The sequence below is a fragment of the Myotis myotis genome, unplaced genomic scaffold (genome assembly GCF_014108235.1).
Source record: "Myotis myotis isolate mMyoMyo1 unplaced genomic scaffold, mMyoMyo1.p scaffold_m19_p_9, whole genome shotgun sequence".
Taxonomy (NCBI): Eukaryota; Metazoa; Chordata; class Mammalia; order Chiroptera; family Vespertilionidae; genus Myotis; species Myotis myotis.
Genome location: NW_023416401.1, coordinates 20,541,438 through 20,560,179, shown reverse-complemented (window position 1 = coordinate 20,560,179; position 18,742 = coordinate 20,541,438). Strand labels below are relative to the sequence as shown.

Genomic DNA, 18,742 nt, shown 5'->3' with positions numbered 1-18,742 from the left:
CTGGTACAAAGCAAGCACACAACATAGGAGCTAAATAGAAAGGAAGGAAAGGAAACAGAAATGGAAAAGGAACAGAAAGGAGAAAGAAAGAAAAAAAAGAGAAAGCAAGCAAGCTGACATGCCCTATAACAATGTCCTGACATTCCCCTGAGAGCCTTCCAGCCTCCCCTGGCCGCAGACAGAAGGCAGGACTCACCGACATGAAGTGGAACCTGAGGACATTGTCAATTCCCAGTGCTTTCAGCTGCAGGATGACAGGTGCCAAGTTGCTCCGCTGCATCTCAGGAACGGTGGACTGAGGCAGCTTGTCAAAGGCTTCCTCTGAGGATAGGAAATCAGAACTGTTTGGGATCAAATGCCACAATCAAATGCAATCATTATGACAAAGGGACAGTTTTCTTTCTCTAACAAGAGGCTCTAGGATTCCCGGATCAGATGCATATATTATGATATAAAGTTATTTCATGTTGCCAAAGCCGGTTTGGCTCAGCGGATAGAGCGTCGGCCTGCGGACTGAAAGGTCCCAGGTTCGATTCCGGTCAAGGGCATGTACCTGGGTTGCAGGCACTTCCCCAGTGGGGGATGTGCAGGAGGCAGCTGATCGATGTTTCTCTCTCATCGATGTTTCTAACTCTCTATCTCTCTCCCTTCCTCTCTGTAAAAAATCAATAAAATATATTTAAAAAAAAAAAAGTTATTTCATGTTTAAGAAAGACCATTCTACTTAAATACTTAAGCAATTTATATCTTTATAAACAATACATCATTATGGAAGTTTATCCTCTTATTTTTAGGATACTTCTTTTAGAATGTGTTTTTTGTCAGCAAAATATTAAATCAAAGCAACAAGTATTTGCTGAATCACTATTGGTGTCCAGTTACCATACCTCTGCTTGGGATAGAGTAAATCGAAAGGCAAGAACAGTACATATAAACACCAAAGAATAATTTCAAAATATATTACCAAGTAACCAGAATACAGTAAATGACCAAATCTTATGAAGAGCAAAAACTGTCCAAATCTAACTCTTCGAATCAATGAGCCAAGCGCACACGTCACACTCATGTCCCAATGGCTGTCCCAAGTAGATTAATGAATGCTTACGTGCCTGCCCCACCAGGAACAAAAGGTGACCTCTCAGAGGAAAAAGCACAAGGCACAGAGGTGCCAAGATGGGAGGGGCAGGAGAACAGGGAGGGAGGGAAAGAGACTGGGAGGCCTTCTTATAAAAGCTAGACAAAAAGGTGGGGGAAAGAGGGAGAAAGAGATTAAATCCATTTTGTTCATATTCAGAAAGCTTATGGATTATAGAGAGAATGCTCCACCCTCAAAACCCTTCCACATCAGTCAACATTTTAGCGGTGAACACCCTCCTTTACACAGGGTGGCCCCATTTCCACCGAGACCATAAAGCTGCAGTTAACTAGAGAAAAAGCAAACCAAAACAGCTCTCTCCCTGAAGAACTTCATAAAAGTCGTCCCTGAGGAAACAGCCAATACTCTCTGGAGTGACTGATATAAACTGTCAAATGCCTGGGTCTAACTGGAAGGTTCTGGATTACAGGCAACAGCAGGAAGTTCCAAACGGGATACCGCCTTTGTGTTTCAACAGCATTTTGGGGATAGCTTTTTGGAAGAATAGCCACATTTCCAAATACCGAGCTGACCAAGGGAGAAGCAAAGTATCAGATAAGAGGACAGCCCCCTGAGAAGACACTCACAGGCAGTTAGTGCTTCCTAAGAGTTGAGTGACACCCAATTAAACACCACTGAGGACTTGAGTGTGAAGCATTGGGCCAGGTGCTGTAGGAGCCATAGGCCAATGGTTTTGAGAAGCTTCAATGATATGAAAGGGCCTGGGACAGGGGTGGGCAAACTTTTTGACTCGAGGGCCACAATGGGTTCTTAAACTGGACCGGAGGGCCGGAACAAAAGCATGGATGGAGTGTTTGTGTGAACTAATATAAATTCAAAGTAAACATCATTACATAAAAGGGTACAGTCTTTTTTTTTTTTTTTTAGTTTTATTCATTTCAAACGGGCCGGATCCGGCCCGCGGGACGTAGTTTGCCCACGGCTGGCCTGGGATAAGACCAGAAACAGTGACCTCTGAGACAAGGTCCCAATGAGCGGTCCTCCCAAAGGAAAAGGGAGACTCAGGGAAGAAAGAAGCACAGCCATGGAAAGAAAACTGAGGTTGCTTCATGAGGGAGGTGCCATTTGAGAGAGGATGTGAAGGATACGGAGAATGTGATGTGCTGGGCAGAGGAAACAGCTCAAGGAAAGGCATCACAGGAATGAGGTGGGTGTGGGAAACAGAAGGCATGTCCAGGAGGCGTGTGGTGCAGCTGTGATGCAGCGTGGGGAGGGAGGTGGACTGAGGAGACGGTAAGCCGAGAACAGTTGTGGAAGGCTCAGAGAGACTCCTAAGGGCCTGAGCAGGCAGCATGCTCAGAGCTGTGCTTTCTGAAGCTCGTCTAGTAATGGGTTAGCCAAGAACGCTGAGAGGCTGGGTCAAACGCACCCCATTGCTGTCGACTGGCCTTCCCAACCCCACCTCTACTAAAACTGCTCATGCTAAGGAAGACAAATATACCTGCTTGTCTTTAGTCTGTACTCTACTATTAGATTTCTTTAAAGCATGACATTATGCTAACCATTTCCTCAATGGAGAGTAGAGGGGAAGAACATTTGTAATATTTTCAAAATAAAGATAAATTTTAAAAAAACTTAAGTTCCTCAAAGTTAAGACACAGAATTATTAAATGACCCCACAATTCTACTCCCAGGTATATACCCAAAAGAACTAAAAACAGGTACTGAAACAAGTACATGCACACACATGTTCATAGGAGCAATTATTCACAATAGTCAAAAGGTGGAAACAATCATCAGCTGATGAATGTATAAGCAAAATGTGTTGTATCCACACAGTGAAATATTATCTATATATGTAATATATATATTATTGATTTCAGAGAGGAAGGGAGAAGAAAAGAGAGAAACATCAATGATGAGAGAGAATCACTGATTGGCTGCCTCCTACACGCCCCCTATTGGGGATCGAACCTGCAACCCAGACATGTGCCCTTGACCGGAATTGAACCCAGGACCCTTCAGTCCACATGCTGAAGCTCTATCCACTAAGCCAAACCAATTAGGGCTTATCTATATATATAAAAGCCCAAGCAACCTGCTGACCATTAGCTATGATGAGCACTGACTACCAGGGGGCAGACGCTCAACGCACAGGCATGGAAACATGGAACAGAATGATGAATCTCAGAGGGAAGGGGAGAGGGCAGAAAGAGATTAACCAAAGATCTTATATGCATACTAGAGGCCTGGTGCATGGATTTGTGCACTGGTGGGGTCCCTCAGCCTGGCCTGCAGGGATCAGGATGAAATTGGCAGTCCAAAATCCCCCAAGGGGTCCCAGATTGCAAGAGGGAGCAGGCCAGGCTAAGGGATCCCACCGTTGCACAAATCCATGCACTGGGCCTCTAGTTCAGCTATAAAAAAAAAATGAAGTACTGATACAACATAGATGAACCTGGAAAACATTATGCTAAATGAAAAAAGCCAGACACAGAAAGTCACATATTGTATGATCTCATTTATTTGAAATATCCAACAGATAAATCTATAGAGACAAAACAAAGATTGGTGGTTGCCAGGGGCCGGGAGCAGGGAGGAATGGAGGGAAACCACTTAATGAGTAAGGGCTTTACTTTAAAGGAATGGAAATGTTTTGAAACTAGAAAGAGGTGGTGGTTACACATTGTAAATGCCACCGAACTGTTCAGTTTAAAATAGTTAATTTTATATTATGTAAATTTCCCCTCAAAAATCATTTTTTAAAGTAGCTTGAAACTTTCTCCTCCTCTGAATTTTAGGATGCATTTTCCTGCCTTGGTTTTCTCTTTCCACTCCAACCATTCCTTCTTAGTGCCTTCAGGGGTGGAAGACACTATATCTCTGGCCTCAGGTTCTGCCTTTCCCTCCCTCCCCTGGCTACTCTTTTCCCCTTTCTTCCCCACCCACGTACTTGCGCATTCCACTCCCTCTGCCGGGTGTGCTGAAATCTAATCTCCACTGCTAGCCCTTCAGTGGATAACTACTGGGCCGCCAATAAAATCAGGCCCAAATACTCGATTTTGAAGTCCTCCCCAACAGGATAACTCTGATCTCTGCTTCCAATGCTCATTCCTTTATGGCAACCCTATCGCACAATATGTCAATCTGATTGTGGGTCTGCCTCCATCACCAGGCTGTCAATGACCTCACGTGGCCAAAACCATGTCTCACCTAGCCCTAGATCTCCAAACCCTGGCGCCGTGCTTGGCTTTGTAAACATTTGCTAAAAGAAAGAATGATGTCAAGGACTGAGCAAGGGCAACAGTAACCAAAAAGGAAAGAAGAGATCTGGTAAGTGACGGCAAATTATGTGAAAACCAAGTCTGGACAATTGAGAGAAATCTTAGTACCATCCCTCACACAAGAGAAGTGCAGAGAGAGAAAGAGCAGTTCTGGGATATCACTGTCTGTAGGAAGGCTGTCTTCAAGCTGGAGAGAAGACTCCTTAAGGCCAGAACAGTCCTGATGGTATTTATTTTGCTCCTTTAGAGTCTAGCATGGTGCACAGTACAGAGCAGTAGACCAACTATTTGCTGTCAGTGAGATAGATCTTGCTATTTTAGCTCTGCAAAGATGCTCTGACTAGAGCAAAAGGTGGGACCCCCTACTGGGGGCTCAGGGATTCCAGAACAAGAAAACAGCACACTAATAGGCCAATAGGGACTAGTAGCAAAGAAGTACCACGTTTAGAGGAGCAAGGTGGCGGGGGCCAGATTACAGAGGGACATGTGAGGGAGGGCTGGCTTTTGTGTGAAGTCTTGCCCATTGAGGGTAAATATAATGTTCTCCAATGTCGAGGCTGACAGAAAATAAAAAACCCTTAGAAGAAAGCCACACTAACCTGTATAAAGACGGTAACATTTTCCAGAGCGGCTACGGCCACCACGTCCTGCTCGCTGGTTGGCTGATGCCTGGGACACTGGGACCACCACCAAGCACTCAATAGCTGTCCTGGGATTGTAGGCTCGGAGTTTCATGAAACCACAGTCGATCACATACACAACCCCACTGATTGTAATGGAGGTTTCTGCCACATTGGTGGCCACTATCACCTAAGTTCCCCATAGAACAAAGAGTAAAAATAAAAGTTATTTGGTTCTTTTCATTTTTAATAAGTTATTTAGTTTGGTATCCTGCAAAAGCATAAGTTTTAGGGACAGAATATCTTGGTTTTGAATTCTTCCAGAGCATGTGATGTTAGATAAGTTAATTAACCTCCTGAGCATGGTTCCTCATCAAAATAATATTTACTCCCTTCCCAGTGTTGGGTTCTAATCCTGATACTTGGCCCATAATAAATATTCAACAAATGTTAGTTTTTGTCTTTTGTACAACTAAGATAAATCACCACCCTGCGCATGTAATACCCATTTATTCACTCACATTTTAGCTATTTTCTGAGGGTTTGTACTTTGCCAGGCACTGTGCAAGGTGCTGGGGATGTATGATGAACAAGAGAATACAATACCCCTGCTCTCCCAGAGTCTAGTGTGAGAATGAAAATACAACAGAGCATGAATATAACATTACATAGTATTTAAGGTGTTTATTATATATTATAATAATGGGCTGTGTTAGTTTAGATTGGATGGCCAGGGGAAATCTCTCTAAAAGATGATTTTGAGCTGAGACGTGAGTAACAAGAAGCAGCCAACCCTGGAGATCCAGGCAGAAGAAACAATTGAAAGAAAGGAGAAACAGCCAGTGCGGCCAGAGTCCAGAGTAAGTACAAGATGAGGCTGGAGGGAGGCTAAGACAGATCATGCACAGTCTCTGGGACACTGTGAGCTGTTTGTATTTTATTCCAAGTGCACTGGAGCTGCCCCTGAAGGATGTGAAGCAACAGGTCATATATAGATAGCACTCTGAACTTTCTAAAGGCACTTTTATATCTATCATTTCATAAAAATCTTCCTACCATTTTTATATAGCAGACATATGCTATAAAACCATTTATCTATTATTAGTTATGTTTTACAGCTGAGAAAACCTGGCCTTGAGGTTGAGTAATTCATCCCAGGGCAGGGTGACTAAGGAACGGAACCACGGCCTCCTGACTGGTTGGCCACAATTCACATTTCACTGGGAAGATTCCAGCTGCTCTCTCCCAGTGGCCGGAAGGCTGAGCACATTCTTCCAAGTGGTTCAAAGTAGGAGCGGATTGTCAGACCATCCCCCACCTACTGTATTCTTTGTCACCTGCTCATGAGTAGCTACTACAAGCGACTTCAGACCAGTCCTGGGTCTTCCTCATCCAATGGAAGGGAAATGGGGTAAGGCCCAGGAGGACAATGAGCAGGAAGCAGAATGGCCGCCTGCCAGCTCCTTCAAACCAATGCTTCCCACCACACCCTTCCCCACCCCAATTTCAATGCTAAATATTTTTAAGCCACACCTTAAACTAATTAACTTAAACTTGGCACTATAGGCAAAATGATGCTTCAAACCAATGGCTTAGGAACCACTAGTAGTAATATATCTATTGTTCCCACTGATCACAATCCACCAACTCGGTCCTGCAAGCCAAGGTAGTGTTGTGTTATGGGGAAATATTAGGCAGGCAGGAAAGAGATAAGAAGTCACCTGCTCTGATAATTACTGTCAGAGTGACCCTTCTGTGGGGCAGGTTCAGAAATCTTTGCAACACATTATTTATTGTGTGCTTTTCAAAATACTGCACAGAAACATGGAGCTCTTAAAGAAACCTGCCTGTATAACAAGTTTCACTTCAATGTTAAAAAACAAAACAAAACCTTTCCAGTGCACAGCAAAAGGGCCCCAAAATGATTGTAGATGTCTGCAAACACCCTTGGTCATCAGGTTAGTCTCACCTTTCGGACACTGCGGGACACCCTTTCAAACACTTTCATTTGCTCAAAGGAAGGCAGTCCTGCATACATGGGGAGGATCCGGAGGTGTCTCTTCATCCCAGTCCGACCTAGTGCTCGAGCCTGCTCGATCAGCAGAGACACGACAGTTTCTACCTCTTCCTAAAACATCGAACCAGGAACCAAAGAAACCAAGATCAATTTGAAGTTGAAGCATGTCACTTTTTCATATGAAAGATACAAAAGTTTGGATCAGGATTTTAACTGTGGTCAGATTCATGACTCCAGTGTGATCACATTCTACTCTGGGGCGGTATGTAATTAAATGCTACCCAACAATGGTGCCTGTGGAGTGAAAATTTGCAACCGTCAGATTAATAAACAAGAAGAATAACTATTTAACTCAACTCTGAGGTACTGTGACAAAGCAATGCATACATATGAACAAGCTGTGGGAGATAAAATCGCTATACACGTTTCAAGAAAAGATTACTGAACTGTGGAAAATGCTCAACAGTGGAAAAGATTCTAGCTAGAGGGTAATTCTGAACAGTGTTACAACCCTGAGTGAGCACTTGGGCTTGTTCAATTGTCTTTCCAGTGATGTGCCCACTTAGCACCCCCAGGATAAGCTGTAAAGGTGTCACTGAAAAAGAAGCCTGCAGCAGCAACCTGCACATATAAATGCACCTGATGCAATATTAAATTCTAGTAAACAGCTTATGGAATGAATGTGTAATATACTTTGGAATCAGCTAATAAATTTCAAATACATTTGACCCTCTGCAGACTGAACAGGCAGGAGCCAGTGACTCTCTGACTATGTAGTCAGTAGATGAATGACGTCAAACCAAACAATTTTTTTTTTTTGCAATTAAGTAACCACAAAATACAATAAAACATAAAACAAACAGCTAAGCAAAGTAACAGCTTCTGTATTAATTCTGGTGCTGCCTTAACATGTCTGTTTATTACAGAGAAAAGGTCCATTGGAATTACCTGGCCAGTAAGAAATGCTAATATGTCTCCATCTCCCTCTGTCTGGTGAATTTTCATCACGGTTTCTACAGTTGCTTTGATGTAATCTGGAACAGGACTGAAAAGATATATGAGTGAAACTCATCACTACAATACACACTAGTTATAGATCCATTACCCTGGTAAATCTGGCAGCAGAATCTCATGCTTGGGCCTGCCCAGCAGTAATCAGTATATGAATAAATAAAATAAGTATTCACTTTTTTATTTTTTTAAAATGCAACATTTAAGAATAATTCATAATTACATGTCAACTATGATTTTTTTGCTTTATTTGCAAAGAAACAAAAACAATAAACCCATGCAAATTTATGTGCTATCTTTAGCATGCAAAGATGTCTGGCCAGTGAAAACAGAGGGCTATTCCCAGTGCTAAGTCCCACTCTTTCCATTTTCCCTCCTGACTACTGGCAGCATGTCTGAGGGGTGGACGGAGCTGATGAGTGCATGCACTGTCCAGCCAGAACAATTCAGAAGTCAAGCCCCCAACTCTCTGTATTTGTCAGCCACTGTCTGTCTGTCCAGTGACTCAGTATAGGGATTAGAATGACCCTCTTCCTGTCCAAGAGGGCTCCTCCCAAAATTGTCAACCAGGCTTTTTGCCAGGATGTAGGGAGCTGAAAACCAAATGATTTAAAGATATATGAGTGAAACTGACAGCCATCTGGTAAACCTCAGTTCTAAAAACTATCAAACTGTCCTTCCCCTAACCTTGTTACCACTTTGCTCTTTCCTACTGAGCTACTAACTAGATTCATAAAAACTTGCACATTAGTGTCAAGAGTTTAAACTAAATTTGGTAGTGATATTAAGCAGGGTTCCAGAACATCCTATCAATGACAGGAGATACAAAATAATGACAGGAGACAGAATATACCCCTCCTCACCAGCCTGTCATATCACCCTTGGAAGACATGCAGTTGCTTCTCATTCCACAATACAGGACTAGACTAACTTTCTAGGCACCATCATTAAAAAAGCAAGTATCATCAAACCTTTGTAGATAAAAGATATCCACAGGAAATGTCCGCCCTTCCACTGTAAGGATCACACATGTATCCCTGGTTGGGTCGCTGGTTTCATTTTGATTAAAGAAATCCCGAAATTTCTAAAAAAATAAAATAAATCAATTCTTCATTCCTTTAAAAAAAATAATTCATAGTAATCCATGGAAAAAAGAAAATAATACAGAAAAAGAATACGGAGCAGGGAGTTGGCAGTAGAAATTGGATATATAGAATACAGACTATGGGTTGCAAAATAGTTATTAAAAACCATATGTTTATTATTGCAATTTTGAGGGATCGCATTTCAATGACAGACTCTTTACTAAGGTTTGGTAAAAATAATAAAGGTTAGATTTCAAAACTGTATTTGCTGATACTCGCCCAGCACCCTGTTGAGAGAAGTGGCTCTCAGCAGTTCCTCCCAAATAGGTAGCTACATCCTCTTCAATGGCACTTGATCACCAGACTGGTAGTCTATAGGGAGGCCTGGAAAGAGAGCTCTGGCCAACAGGAGACACTACCAAAGATTCCCCTCTTAGGGAATGTGCCCCAAGACACATAAAGAAGCTGAGCCTGAGAAGAGCTGAGTGACCAAACCAGCTGGACAGTGAGCGCTGGGGCGCAGACACCCCATTAAGCGGTGTGTGTCAATATGTCAATGACCTTCCTGTTCCCCAACTATATTCCAGTTCCCCGGAGGCCTGCTTAGGCATGAGTTTTTATCCTCCTGGGAGGCCTAACTACGTGATCACAGTCCTGTCCTTACTTCCCCAGGTGTCTTTAATAAGCATGACCATGCTTGCTCCTGGAATCTGGGAGCCCAGGGGTACACTGAGGAACTGCATCAAATACAAAATGAATGGGCTTGGGGGAGTGCTTCTAAACTGGATTTAACCACCAAAACCTGGGATACTATACATTAACCTCAAAGTTGTGTTTGAGAAAAGTAGGCACAGATTATAAAAGTGCCTCGTGCCAACAAAAGAACTACGTTGTGTTATGAAGAACCATAAGGCACTATTCTTCACTTGACTTTTGGGAAAATTCCCTGAGTAATTTCAGGCTTTCTGTGTCCTATGACATACAGAGCACAGGCATGCTAGAAGGATGCACAAGCAAATGACAAGAGACACCCTGATGCCCCAAAAGAGTAAATAATCCAAGTGGGCAGGTGTGCCAAGAACCAATCACAGCATGAACCGAGGCAGAATGACTAAATAACCAGAAAAGAGCTGCAAGTTACAACTGAAGAGAATGCGAGGTCAATGACTGGCTCTTCAGGAAGGCAGCATGGAGAGGCAGTCTCCCTGGGCTAAGCCTTAAGGATGACCAGGAAGAAGAGACACCCCTTCCCAGGATGAGAGCAGAGTGGAGACTAAGATGTAAAGGGCCCCTGACAGAGCACAGAGTCCAAGGTTTAGGGCAGGCCAGCCTCAGCTCTGAGTAGCCCTCTTGTCTACAAAATGAACAAACTGCTACCTACCCTGCAAGACTGTTGTGCGGTTCAAATCAAGTGTGACTAGAGTGAGTGCACAGGACGTGGCTGTGTCATCACTCTAAAGGGGCCCAAATGTCACGCTACACGGGCGCTTTATTAGACAAGGAAGGGCAGTGAGGAGGGCATATTATCAGACCTGTGCTCTGGGTGCCTGGCTGTGGTGGTCATTTTGGAGAAGGGCAGGTGTGATAAGAGAATGGAGGCCAGCAGACTAATTAAGGGAGGTGCTATGATAGTTCAGAGGAGGGAATGAAAGCGTGGACTCAGGCAGGGCCGTTTGAAAGCAAAGCATTCCAGGGGTAAAGACTGACAGGACCTGGCAGTCAGGGAGTGTGAGCACATGCCCAGGCAAGCTGGGGAGGGTGGAGTTCTTACCCAATCACATCCCCAAGCAATGAAGTCCTGAGCCTGAACGATTACAATGAGAAAGGGACTGCCACAGAGAAGCTGAGTGCCAGGTGGGTAGGCCCCAGGTCTCTGAGTTTCGGTGGTCTGGCAGCTCAGGCTAGAGTGCAGAAGTACAGTCAAGTTCACCTCCAGCTCAAAGGAGGTGGGCAGCCTGGAGAAGGAAGAGCGGCCAGTAAAGCAGTCGGAGGGGAAGCCATCAGGGAGGCAGGAGCTGCCCGCGGAGGAGGAAGATTTTAGGAAGGGCTCAACAGATGCTTTTTGGAGCAAAAAGGCAAGCAGAACAGGGAGGAAGTTGATGCCTTAACAATGTTGTTGGAGTGGGCAGCTACCCCTTAGCTGCTCAGGAATATGTGTGTTGAAGAATAAAGATGGGAAGTTACTTTTTCAAGAAATAAAATTTAGCATTAACTGAGAAGGCATAAGATCTTTTTTTTTTTCTTCAAATGAGAAGATGACATTTATTGGATTTCATTCCAGTAGTCTACACTTCCAAAACAAGAGGTATTCTTATTCACTGATTCAAGATTTTAAAGTTAGAATAGTAAGTTACAGTAATGTAAAAAAGCATTATAAGCACAAAGTAATAACTTAAAGTAACGAAACACTAATACATCACTTAAACAATAAGCATGCAGTGCTGTGAAATGAAAATTGTATGCTTTTGAAATAAATTCTGGATTTGGAATATTCTGGAACAATCATATTAAGTTTCACTTCCTGGCTCCACTTTTGTTTTATTTTAAAACATTTGCACTTGCCTTAGGTAGTGGGTATGTAATGCAACCACTATACTCGGGTATTTATTTAAATTTAATTTGCTCTAAAGTTCCCTTCATGAGACTATTGGAAAAATCAATCTCAGTTATTAATAGGGACACACACACACACACACACACACACTCACTCCAGGATTATGCACAGATTCTAGTAATCTTACTAATGTAAATCCCTGAGATGCTCATTTAACCCTGGGCTCTAGAAATATGCTTGATTTCTGCATGAAAGTAGATCTGTTTCTGTACAAAATGAGACATTAGGTTCTATATTAATGCAAAGAGCTGTGGCATTTAGGTCACAACATATATATTCCTGCTATTTCATTGGGAAAAAACTACCTTATCACTTTCAGGAACTTCTTACACATCATTTTCTTAGTCTTGGCATAGACACATAAAGTTGTACTCAAAACCTGGACACTCAGTTTCTTAACCCCTTAAACCACTGTGCCCATCATCTCTTCTTGGGTTGCTCAGCTATGTTTTAAAAGGAATACCTCTTATGTTTGCTGAGAAGATAAGGGTAGCCTCAGGTCTCCTAGATTCAAAATCCTGCTTTTGTTGGTGGAGCTGGCATAGAGTAGAGTGGGTATTTTGCTTATTTTTTCTACCCATTTAGATTCCCTGGAAGGCACAAGATCTTAATCTTTAAGGTCTTTTATTTTTATTTGGAAAGATAAAATGCACACAGACAATTACAGGCTAGAAAGCAAATAAATATAGTATCAACAGTGTATACATTTTGAGGCAGAAGGACAGAAAGAGTGAAACAGGCTCAACACACCTCGAAAAGGAGAGAGTTTGAGTCAGGTTTGAAAGGCGGGGGGGGGGGGGGGGGTGTCGCACTGACATGGACATACGGTAAGAAACATAAAAATGGCATAAAGGAAGAGGACAGCCTATGAAATGGAATGAAAATGATGTGGACATCTACTGGGTGGCCTTCCCAGTTTGCCACAGCTTCCTTCCCTGAGCACAGAAGTGGGCTTCCAGCAGCCATGTCCACCCCGGGATCCAACAGGCCTTGGCCCACGCAGATTAGTCCCAAGTGGGTATCTGACCCCAGCTGACCCTAAGTTCCTTCTCCGGGAATCTGGAGAGGGAAACTAGTCTCTTCCCAAGTATCTGGACCTGTGACAAAAACTGGGGGAGTAATCGGCAATCCCATTTTCTGCCACGTGGATAAAAGCAAATAAAAGAAAAAGAATAGCACGTGACATACTACTGGTCAATAAATACTTCGTAATTATACCTGGTCATGTTTTCTGTAATTGTTTGCTTAATTAGGCTTATATTAACAAAGCAACTAAACAATCAAGGCAACTATGTGACCAGCCCAGTCATGCTTGCCCCTGCCTCCCAGCTGCAGTCACTGCTGAGCCACCTGGGCCCTGAGCAAAACCAGAGCAGGTGGCATCATCTACCCCTCCAGGCAGTGGGGCTTGGAATTAGTCTGTCACCCACAGATCCAGCAGCTGGGGGACCAGGGATGAGTTCTGGCACCTCCTTGACCTCTTGGTCAAATGCTACCTAAGCCACACCCTTTCCCACACCCACGCCCACTCCTATTCTTCCTCCTTCACCCTCTTCAGCTCACTCCATTCCTCTTCCTCACTCACTCTCACATGGGAACTCATAAACCACACCCCACATGCACCCACACTCCCACAGAACTGATTCTCTCCCTGAGGTCCTCTCCTCATACACACACAGACAGACCTCACCTCCATCCCCAGCACGGGGCAGAAAGGGATAAAGGGGTGAATGGCCCTAGCCCATCAAAGGCCCGGCTAAACAATGCGGAGGTCCTGGCATGCCTGCATCATAGTATTCCCACAGCATCACAAATTTCCTACATTCATTCTACTTTCCCACTTAAAGAAATCACTTCCAGAAAGTCCATCTGTATCAACGACTGTAGGCAGAACTGAAAGAAGCTATTTTTTTAAATCTCTATGTCACATCAAAAGACTATGAAAGGCAATTATGAGCAATAAGTATTATTTAACAGTCATTCTAAGAAAAGACTCAGACATTACAGTTTTCAAACATAACGAAAACTGTTGGGAATCCTTTTTACAAGGGGGGATAATGAAGATAAGAGGTAAAATAGAGATGTTTTGTGCAACTTAGCCACGGAGGAGGTAACAGAAGAGGTCAGGTATGGTCCTCAAAATAGCATTCTAGCAGGTATTGTGGGTGAAGGATATGAGAACTAAAGAGGGCAACCAAGGAGCTTTGCCCCAGAAGTTATCGTGGGCAGATTTAAGACACCAGACTCCTACGGCCTTGTGAGAAGGTCTGCAAGCAGTCTGGGCGCACATGCAGACACCTCTCTTAGCCTTGCTGGGTTTTTTCTCTCTCCAAGTTGTTTGGATCTTCCACAGCGAGGCCAGGCCCTTTTCAATTGGATTATAAAACTGGCCTCTTAACTGCTATTTCCACAACCCTCTTGTCTCTTCTACACAGCACCAAAGTGCTCTTCCTAGAATCAAGTCAATATGATCAAGTCACAAACCTCACACCCTCCCAAGGCTCCCGACCAGGTGCTGGATGGAGTTCCTCCTCTGGTTGGCTTGTAAGGCCTTCCATCATCTGACCCCTACCAACCTTTCCATTTTAATCTCCCATTGCCTCCTATTCAATCAAAATTTATTCAACCCACAGCACCTACATTATGCCAGACACTGTTGAAGACATTCAAAGCCCCAATCATCAGGGAGCTTACTTTTCATGATGGGAGACACACAATAAACACTCGATATACACCTAATGATAGTGCTAAACAGAAAAAAATAAGCAGAATAAGCAGCTGGATAGCAACTTTAGGCAGAGTGGTCAAGAAAGGCCTCTCTGAGAGTATAATACCTGGTCAAGACTGGAATGAAATGAGGGTGGAGCCATGAAAACATGTGAGGGAAGAATGGTGTAGAAAGAGGGTCCCTCCCAGAGCAGAAGCGTGCTTGGGTTTTTTGGAAGAACAGCAAGGGGACCAGTGGGGTTGGAGTGTAGTGAACACTGGAGAAAGGGGAAGTCAGAGGCAGATCACCCCCATAGCAGGCCGTACAGGTAAGACTCCCACCTTACACTTGACTCCCAGCCCCATGCACACATGGTTCCACACCCCAGTGCTCTGGGCATGCTCAGGATGCCCTTCCCCACCCCTGCCCATGACAAACTTCTGTGCATCTGTCAAACCCAACCGGATGTCCCTCCTCTGTGAAAGCTTCTGGACACCTTCGAGCCAGCTGGAGTTAGGAACTCCCTCCTTGGCTGTCTCAGCACCTTGAACATACTGAACTGTAAACACCTATTTATTTTATATATATGATGACAAGTGGTCAAAATTATTTGTTGAGTTGAACCGCTGTGTGAACTTAAATATTAGTTAAGAGAGAATTACAATATAAACTTAGCCATAAAAAAATTATAACACGGACATTATATGTACAGTAAAAACTTCAATTGTACAAAAATTCTAAATGTAATGCTAGCCATAAGTAAATGCAAGAAAAATAACCTCATACTAAGAAAAGTAATAAAAAGAAGCTGCCTGTAAGAAGAGAAACAGTATGTAGAGAAACAAGACAAGTAGGTATTATGAACTCGATTAATTACAGGTTGATTTCCACCTACAGGCTAAAAAGGAGTATCCTCTCATCCCCTGGAATCTAGGTCATCAGATGGCCCCATAAGGGAGGTAGGCCATTCTGCCAAAGATAAGCTCTTGCTACAGGTAACTTCCCACAGTCATGGCCAATGATTCCAGTGTTTATGGGGGACAAGGAAAGAGGGGAAATGTTCTTACCTCTGCATCCAGAGTGGCTGAAGCCACAATCAATCGAAGATCCCCTCGCTTTTTCTGAATCTAAAAACGAAGGCATCAAAAAACAAGAATAACTATAAAATTTATGGATGAAATTTGATACCTGAAATTCGTAATAATTTAGTGTGTGTATTTTTTGGGTTAAGGGGGAGCTTACCGATGAATTAAGACTGACCACAAGTTGATAATTATTAAAATCATAGGTTAAAATAGGGTTTATTATTCTATTCTTTCCAATTGTACAAAATTTTCCAAAATAAAGAGCTAAAACAATTTAATATAAAGTAAAAAGAAGCTTTAAGACTTGAATTTGAATTTACTGAAAGTAAAACTATTTTTCCTGGCACCTGGGTCTCTGGATAGTCAGAATCTGTGTATACAGGTTGGGACAAAACCTCACCCTGTATATAGCTAAAGTATAAAAAAGTACTTTAAAAGCAAATAAACAATAAACGATAACACCAAGATAGAAATATGGGCAAAAGATATTAACAGCTATCAGAAGAAAAAGATGATCAACAGGCATAGGAGAAATTATCAAATAAACTATAGCAAATACATATAATAACAACTAGAGGCCCGGTGCACAAAAATTTGTGCACTCGGGGGGTGGGGGAGAGTCCCTCAGCCCGGCCTGTGCCCTCTCGCAGTCTGGGACCCCTCGGGAGATAACAACCTGCTGGCTTAGGCCTGCTCCCAGGTGGCAGAAGCCAGGCCCAATCCCTAGGTGCAGCCCCTGGTCGGGCTCAGAGCAGGCCGATTGGGGAGTTGGGGCGCCGCCCCCTGTCATGCACAAAGCAGGGCAGATTGGGAGGTTGCGATGCCATCCTCAGTCATGCTCAGGGTAGGGCTGATTAGGGGGTTGGGGCACCGCCCCTGTCACACTCAAGGCAGGGTCGATGGGGAGGTTGCGGCACCACCCCCTGTCATGCACAGAGCAGGGCCAATCAGGGGGGTTGGGGCTCCGTACCCTGTCATGCACAGAGCAGGGCCAAGCAGGGGGGTGGGGCTCCGTACCGTCATGCACAGAGCAGGGTCAATCAGGGGGTTGGGGAGCTCCCCCGTCACGCACAGAGCAGGGCCAATCAGGGGGTTGAGGAGCTCCCCCCGTCACTCACAGAGTAGGGCTGATAGGAGAGTTGGGGCACCACCCCGTCACACTCAGGGCAGGGCGGATCAGGAGGTTGGGGTGCCGCCCTCTATCACCCACAGAGCAGGACCGATCAGGGGGTTGGGGCGCTGCCACTGTCACACTCAGGGCAGGGCCGATGGGGAGGTTATGGCTCTACCCCATCACACACAGAGCAGGGCCCGTGTGTGTGTGTTGGGGGGGGGGGGGTTGGGGCGCCGCACCCTGTCACACACAGAGCAGGGCCGATCAGGGGGTTGAGGCGCCGCACCCTGTCACACACAGAGCTGCAGGGCGATCAGGGGGTTGGGGAGCTCCCCCCTATCAGGCACAGAGCAGGGTTGATCAGGGGGTTGGGGCGCCTTCCCCTGTCACGAACAGAGCAGGGCGGATAGGGAGGTTGTGGCCCCACCCCCTGTCACACACAGAGCCACAGGGTGATCAGGGGGTTTGGGCGCTGCCCCCTGTCATGCTGATCCCGGTGCCGGGAGGCCTCTCAGCTCCGCTGATCCTGGTGCTGGGAGGCATATTACCCTTTTACTATATAGGATAGAGGCCTGGTGCATGGGTGGGGCTGGCTGGTTTGCCCTGAAGGGTGTCCTGGTTCAGGGTGGGGGTCCCCACTGGGGTGCCTGGCCAGCCTGGGTGAGGGGATGATGGCTGTTTGCAGCTGGTCACACACCCTTCAGGGTGGGGGTCCCCACTGGGGTGCCTGGCCAGTCTGGGTGAGGGGCTGAGGGCTGTTTTCAGGCCGACTGAAGCTCCCAACTGCTCTTTTTTTTTTTTTTTTTTATTCTGGGCCAGCTTTAGCTCTGGCTCCAGCTCTGAGTCCTCTGCTGCTGAAATCAGGTATCTAGTTTGTTTGTGTCCTATAATCGAAACAATGTATAACTCCAGCTCTGAGATCCCGGGCTCGCTGAAAGCAGGTTTCTGGGGTTTTGTTTAGCTTCTATATTTGTTACAATGTTTCTTAAACTGCAAGCTCAGAGGCCAGCAAGGCAGGCGGGGAACGCTGGAGTCCTCGTCACTGAAGCAAGCAAGCCTCATGTTAGTTTCAAGCTGCCTGGCTGCCGGCCGCCATCTTGGCTGGCAGTTAATTTGCATATCGCCCTGATTAGCCAATGGGAAGGGTAGCGGTCGTATGCTAATTACCATGTTTCTCTTTTATTAGATAGGATGAGATTTTTTTTTTCACCTATTACACTGGCAAGGATGTATTTTTAATACTAATATTTAGTGTTGGCAAAGACTCAGTGCAATAAGCCCTCTTACTATACTGTTTCTAAGAAGGTAATATAGGATAAGCCCTCATAAATATCAAAGTCTAAATCTTTGACCAAGGAATAAAATAATAATCCAAATAATAATAGCAGCTAACAAACACCGAGTTCTGTACTATTCCAGGATCCTGGAGTACAGCTGTGTAGCGTGCGCACTGCACAAAGACGCCTGACTAAGGAGGCCGGGGCATCTGAAATCCAACGCACTCTCCCCTCACTTGGCTGGGGAAATCCTCCCAGTGGGGACATCTTTTCCTAATTTGCACAAAGGTGTCTTACAGTCTATTTGTGACCCTAGGCCAGATGCCATCCTAAGAATTTTACACTGTTTATTTAAGCCTCATAACAAATTATGATAAAGAGCAGCTCTGAGCTAGAGAACTCTCCTCAGTATGGAGGTTCTATCCCATGCTGTACCCACTCGGCACATGTGGCTACAGCACCCTTAAAATATAGCCAGTATGACTGAGGTACTGAACTTTTTATTTTATTCTATTTTAGCCAATTTAAATCTAAGGTGGTTAGTGGCTACCATATAAGAAAGTGCACTGCGCACATACAGGCACTTGTATTATCCCCATTGTAGATACGAATAAACTCAGCAGTCAGAATTTGAACCCGGCAGTGTGACCCAGATCAATGCTCTGCTCTACCACCACTTTCTAGAATCCTGTGATGGGAATTTATCCAAAGAAAACAATCAGAAAAATTTTTTTAAATATATTTTATTGATTTTTTACAGAGAGGAAGGGAAAGGGACAGAGAGTCAGAAACATCGATGAGAGAGAAGCATCGATCAGCTGTCTCCTGCACA

The 18,742-nt window shown here is 44.5% G+C and overlaps 1 protein-coding gene across 5 annotated transcripts in view; it reads right to left on the bottom strand.

Annotated features, from left to right (window-relative positions):
* The window catches only part of DHX35 (DEAH-box helicase 35), a 63,279-nt gene that overhangs the window by 23,260 nt on the left and 21,277 nt on the right, over positions 1-18,742 (bottom strand). For all 5 annotated transcript variants that reach the window (XR_004970013.1, XM_036322762.1, XM_036322761.1 and 2 more), the window contains 6 exons: positions 15,502-15,561; positions 9,000-9,112; positions 7,966-8,062; positions 6,970-7,128; positions 4,980-5,190; positions 197-321 (listed from right to left, as the gene is read on the bottom strand). Coding sequence is in view for 4 of the 5 variants with exons in the window: in XM_036322762.1 (XP_036178655.1) it covers positions 197-321; positions 4,980-5,190; positions 6,970-7,128; positions 7,966-8,062; positions 9,000-9,112; positions 15,502-15,561 (765 nt within the window). In the remaining variant the exon portion in view is untranslated. The remainder of the gene's footprint in view (positions 1-196; positions 322-4,979; positions 5,191-6,969; positions 7,129-7,965; positions 8,063-8,999; positions 9,113-15,501; positions 15,562-18,742) is intronic.